This window comes from Thamnophis sirtalis, unplaced genomic scaffold (genome assembly GCF_051295495.1).
Source record: "Thamnophis sirtalis isolate CommonGarterSnake01/CBP01778 unplaced genomic scaffold, rThaSir2_p1.2 scaffold_15, whole genome shotgun sequence".
In the NCBI taxonomy this organism is placed as follows: Eukaryota; Metazoa; Chordata; class Lepidosauria; order Squamata; family Natricidae; genus Thamnophis; species Thamnophis sirtalis.
In genome coordinates this window covers 44,667,268-44,673,267 of record NW_028261395.1, presented here as the reverse complement: position 1 = coordinate 44,673,267, position 6,000 = coordinate 44,667,268, and the positions used below count along the sequence as shown (strand labels likewise).

The 6,000-nt window shown below is 45.8% G+C and overlaps 1 protein-coding gene across 2 annotated transcripts in view; it reads left to right on the top strand.

Annotated features, from left to right (window-relative positions):
* Positions 1 to 5,442, top strand: part of PEX10 (peroxisomal biogenesis factor 10) — a 7,389-nt gene extending 1,947 nt beyond the window's left edge. Inside the window, exons 3-6 of one of the 2 annotated variants that reach the window (XM_087702102.1) lie at positions 344 to 750; positions 2,263 to 2,438; positions 3,734 to 3,905; positions 5,257 to 5,442. In XM_087702102.1, the coding sequence (XP_087558228.1) occupies positions 344 to 750; positions 2,263 to 2,438; positions 3,734 to 3,905; positions 5,257 to 5,325 (824 nt within the window). In that variant the 3' untranslated portion in view covers positions 5,326 to 5,442. The remainder of the gene's footprint in view (positions 1 to 343; positions 751 to 2,262; positions 2,439 to 3,733; positions 3,906 to 5,256) is intronic. The other variant, XM_014062221.2, reaches the window with a different exon arrangement.
* Positions 5,443 to 6,000: the final 558 nt, after the last annotated feature.

Sequence of the window (6,000 nt, the reverse complement as noted above, 5' to 3'; positions counted from 1 at the left end):
CAAAGCAACTTAGAACTGAGGAGAAATTTCCTGACAGTGAGAAAAATTAGCCAGTGGAACTACTTGCCTCCAGAAGTTGTGAAGGCTCCAACCCTGGAGGTTTTTCAGAAGATGTTGGACATCCATTTGTCTGAAGCGGTGTGGGGTTTCCTGCCTAAGAAGCGGGTTGGATTAGAAGATCTCAAGGTCCCTTCCAATTCTCTCTTTCTATTATTTCTATTCTATTCTTCTATTCTAAAGCTGTTTGTTGTTGTTGTTGTTTATTGGATTTATATGCTCTGTTTGTAATCATCTCTTCAGGGTTTCTGTCATTGATTGCCTCCTCCCCACCCACCTTTTTCAGGTTATCAAACCCTTGGTGAAGAATACGTCAACGTGATCCAAGTAGACCCATCAAAGAGGAAGGTTCCTTCATTAAGACGCCGAGCCGTTTTGGTTGCTCTTCAAACCCTCTTGCCTTACCTGTTAGACAAGGGACTGACTACGCTGGAGCAGGAGCTGGAGGCAGTCTCCAGCGGGTTACAGGATCTGCCCAGCCGAAATTTAAGCGGGTTGCAACGCCGGGCGCTCCTACGAAGCTGGCTGCAGAAACGGGTCAGGCGACTCACCGAGCAGCAGAGATCGTTTCTCGCTGAGGCTGTTCATATCGTCAAGCAAAGCATCCCGTTTGTCCGGAGGCTGCATTTAGCTGTCTTTTACATGAAGGGCATCTTCTACCATTTCTCTAAACGGACAACAGGGATCACCTATGTGAGTGGCTTCCCATGTGCTTCTAAATTGGGCACCGTCAGAAATGTATAGAACAGTGATGACTAACCGTTTTGTCCTGGCATGCCGTAATCGCGTACGCCCACCCACACCCACATCGCAATGCGCCCTGCCACCCTGTGCATGTGTGTGCAACCCCTTCTCTGCACGACCTACTCAGCCTCCTGTACCTCGGCGGGGGGGTGGGCGCATTTTCCCACTCCCCAGGCTTTCCTCGAGCCTCCGGGAGGGTGAAAACGGCCTCACCCTGGACTCTGGAGGCTCTCATTGAAGCCTCCTGGCACCAAAATTAAGAGCGTGGGGAGGAGGGTTTATCGGGAAAGCTCCTACATCACTAAACGAATCATCCGAGGTGGCGCAGTGGTTAGGGGTGCAGTACTGCAGGCCACTTCAGCTGACTGTGATCTGCAGTTCAGCGGTTCTAATCTCACTGGCTCAAGGTCGACTCAGCCTTCCATCCTTCCAAGGTGGGTGAAATGAGGACCCGGATTGTTGGGGGCGATATGCTGACTCTGTAAACTGCTTAGAGAGGGCTAAAAGCCCTATGAAGCGGTATATAAGTCTAACTGCTATTGCTATTGCTATCTGGCATAAAAATTATCAAGGGATGATTTGGAGAGCCAGTTTGGTATAGGGGTTAAGGTGCTTGCTGATCTAGAAACTTAGGAGACTGGGAATTCTAGTCCCGCTTTACAGATAAGAGCCCAGCTAGGTGACTTTGGGAAGTCTCTTTTGCCTCAGCCCACCTCACAAGGGTGGTGTCAGGTTTCCGGAAAAATGCCCTAATTAATTCATGAGTATCGAGCCAAGTTTCAAAAGAAAATCAGTCATTTATTAGGAGCCCCATTTTGACAAGACTTTTTGTGCAGTCAGATCTGAGCCTCATTTGAATTATAGCGGAACTTTACCCCTGCTCCTCCCCTCCCCTCAGTCTGTGGAGAAAGCAATGTCATAAATCACATTTCTCCAATGAGGTGCACCCCCTCCCAAGCCTGCTGTAGTAATCCGGACCAACTCTAGCCAAAAGGATGCATGGAATGCACTCCCCTCCCCTCCCCCTTTCCTCACCATGGCAACTTTATGAGTTGACAAGCAATTGTGGGGAAAAGAGAAGTGAGGAGTATAAGTTACGTTTCAATCATCTTCATTTCATCACTTGTGGGGTGGAGCGTGGGCAACTGAATGGAGCTAGCAGTGTTGAATGGCCGAATGCCTTTCTTGTCATCATGGCGGAGTTTTGTTCGGCAGATCTATTCTCATAAACTCGAATAAATAAAAAAATAAACATTTCCTTTATTGGAGGCATTCCACAAGGTGAAAACGAACACCTCAAAGCACTAATCTATTTGCAGGCGGCTCGTGATTTTAAAAAGATATCCTTTCTCACATGCGAGGAACACTTGATCAGAACTCCTGTGATGATAACGTCTTGAAGCATTTTGTTATTAACGTACCTTCCTTTGACGGGCTCTGCTTGATTCTTCTGTTCTCCAGTTACGCTCGGCGGGTTTCACCGAAGACGACCGAAGCATTCGGTCCAGTTACAAGCTTCTTGGCATCGTGTCCTTCCTGCACTTGGGGCTGACCCTTGGCATCTACGCGTACAACCTCCGACATCGGCAGGGGGCGGGAAAAGAATGGAAACTACACCGTAACCTCTCCCATCAGATGTATGAAGTCTGGGTTTTCTTTTATTTAGAGGGAAAGAGGATTGAGGTCAACAAGTGGCCCCTCAGCGGCATTTGAAAATTTAACTTTTCACTAAATTAAGAGTAAGGTGGTATTAAGAAAGTTAAAAATAACTAAAAAACACACCCCAGAAATATAGGTTTGTGGGTATTTGTTTAAGGCTTCCTTAAAAGCAAGAAGCAGAGTTGTGGTCCTCTTTTTTATTTACATGACTATGAATTCCTTTCATTTACAGTCAGCCAGGCTTAGCAAACAGTCTTTCGAAGGAATATTTATCAACACAAACCTTATCTCGCTTGGACAGCTGCCAGATAATTAGTTTCCAAACGCAGGGCGAGGCAAAACTTGGCACAGAATCTCTTATAGTCACAAACAGAATTTTCCACTCTTGAAAGGACCGAAGGAACAAATTGTTTCCTGCAAAAGCCCCCTCCCCATTCGCTCCTCTTTTGTTCCCTATGGGAGGGGCCAATCACCTCCAAGGTGTGGCTTTACTCCCAAGTCGACCCTGATTTCTTAGTTGTTCTTGTCTTCTAGCAGCTCTGCGCATGCGCACACTGGGCTCCAGCTGTTCCTGTCTCACTGCTGTCTAGCTCCCTCTCTGCCTCCGACGCAGAGCCCTCGTCTGAGCTTTCCTCAGCCCCCAGGACTGGCCCATGTTCCTCCCCAACCTCCTCACTGTCCGACTCTGCTGCCAGCTTTGCTGGTTGCCAGCAGGCCACAACACTTTGAAAAGTATTTAAGTATTAAATACTTAAGTATTTAAAAAAACTTTAAAATATAGTATTCTAAAAGGCTTTTATTGTGATGCACAACCTGGACTTTTGGCCTATGGAATAGTGAGCTTTAAAGTAGTAAAAATATATGACCAAAACACATAATGTAGGACCAGAAAAAAAAAAACAGATCAAAGAAATGGGTATATTTATATACGACCCTGTTTGTAGATTCTGAGTGGAGGGAGATTCAACGTTTTCTAAAACTTAATTCTTGCAAAGATCAGTCTCTTTTGCAGTGGCCTAGAGGTGGATCTCTCACCTCGCAATCAGGAGGCTGTGAGTTCGATCCTGGGTAGAGGCAGATAGTTCTCTCTCTGGGCACAATGGGAATATATATGCGGAACAAAAGTCCGCACTGGCAACACGAAGGGCATCTGGCCAGTAAATGCTCTGCTAGCTCCATTCAGTGGCCCAGACTCCACCGCGCAAGGGATTATTACGGGGTCGTTAAACAATGACGATCAATCTCTCTTTTGGAATCGCCTTTCTCGCCGCAGAAGAGTAACAACTGCGTCTCGTGTCGTTTCCTTCAGAAGCCAAGCCGAAGAGAAGCCTCTTAGCCGCAACTCCCGTTGCTCGCTCTGCTTAGAGGAACGCCGACATGCCACAGCCACACCCTGCGGGCACCTCTTCTGCTGGGAATGCATCACGGCGTGGTGCTACACCAAGGTGGGTGTTGCCTCCCTCAGACTTTGCCCCAAGTCCCTCCACGCCAATTTTTCTTACTGTTGCAAATTTCGACAGCGTCGTATATCCAGGGCTTAGGATTCGGGGGTTTTAGAAACTCCCTTAAGCGAAATAATTTGATAGGTGATATTTTTTTTTACAGGCAAGAGTTTTGATTCCCCCCAAACCTACAGCTAAAACTTTCAAAGTAGTTCTGAGCAGCGTTGCAAAACCAGTTGTGTAATTTATTATGCTTGAAACCCCCGAGAGCTACCCTGGTTTATGCATTAATCATTATCATTTCATCATTTATTATATTTATATGCCTGGTGTCAAAAACAGTGGATTATTTTATGCTGCCTTAAAAGGACAGGGATGGGAGTTTTTTTAATAAACAAGTTTTTTTGTTTTTTATTCTCATACCATTGTAAGTATACATTCACATATAATTGTTATTCTTTTTTTACATTTGTCTTTTTATACACTGTTATTCCATTTAATAGGTTATAATATACAATTTGGGTTGCTTTATTTGCCATCCCTTCCGCCTCTCCTTACCTCTTCCTTCTTCCCTTCCCTCTCCCCTACTCCTACTCTTCCTCTTCCCCTTCCTACCCTCTCTCCTTCTCTTTCTCTCCCTTCCACCTTCTCTTTACCTCTTTCTTCCTTTCCTCCTCTCCTCCCTCTTCCTTCTTCCCTTACCTTTCTCCTACTCTTCCTCTTCCCCTTCTTACCCTCTCTCCTTCCCTTTCTTCCTTCCCTCTTCCTTCTTCCCTTCCCTCATCTACTCCTACTCTTCCTCTTCCTACCGTCTCTCCTTCTTTCTCTCCCTTCCACCTTCTCTTTACCTCTTTCTTCCTTCCCTCCTCTCCTTCCCCTTCCTTCTTCCCTTACCTCTCCCCTCCTCTTCCTCTTTCCCTTCCTACCCTCTCTCCTTCTCTTTCCCTCCCTCCCACCCTTCCTCTCCTTTCCTCTTTCTCCCTTCCCTCTCTTCCTCTCGTCCCCTCCTCCTCTCTCCCTTTCTTTTTCTGTTGTTATAGATGCCTCTCTCAAATCTCAATTTGTATTTTCTTGGGATGGTATGTCCGCAAACCCAAATATAGTTTAATATCATTTCTTATTCCCTTACCTTCATTAATCTATCCTATGCTTTTCCCCCTTTATATCTCATTTTTGAATATATATTTGTATATTTAGTGCTTTCTTTTCTGTTTTTCCCCCTCTTCCCCACCCCTTCCTCATTTTATAGTGTAACGTCTGGGTTCTGTATCTTTCTTTTCTAGCTTAGACAGGGATGGTTTTTAAAGCAATGTTTACATTTCCTAATACTGATTTTTTTTTCCCCTTCCCACAGACCGAATGTCCTCTGTGTAGAGAGAAATTTCATCCCCAGAAGCTGATTTACCTCCGACACTTCCGGTAAATGGATGCCAGCTGGATTGTGAACCGCGACGAGCCAAACGAAAATGCAAGCTTTGAATGAGTGCGAGATTTTGTTTTGATAAATAAATTGCTGCGATCAAACGGAAGCCAAAACATTTCTGACTTTCAATGCCTTTACAAGAAGATGCAAATTTACATCCGTTTAAAACAAACTGTTGCTTATCCACTTTTATCTGAGAGATTTGAGGTGCTCTGACTGAGGCTTCCCAAGAGAGCAGGAAGCAAACTCCTTGTCCCCACAAAACCCCCTTTTTATTGATTGACTGTGAATTCTGCTCATTCACATCCAGCAAAATCTTTTAAGGGAGGATTTACGGTCACAGACCTTATCTGGCTTGGAGAGCTGCCAGGAATTTGGCCAGGAGTCTCGGAGAGTCAGAAACCAATGAAGCAAACTAATGGCCTCCTGCAAACTCCACTCCCCTTTTGCTCCTCTTTTATTCCCTCTGGGAGGGGCCATTCATCGTCCACCTGTGGCCTTACTCCCAAGTTCAACCCCTGTTCTTTAGCTCTTCCCTTCGTCTGGCAACTTTGCACATGCACATGGGAACAGGTTCCAGCTGTTCTTATGCCTCACTGATGTCTGACTCTGAGGGCAGCTGATAACTGGCATATGGCTCTGGCCCCCTCTCTGCCTCCGACACAGAGCCCTCCT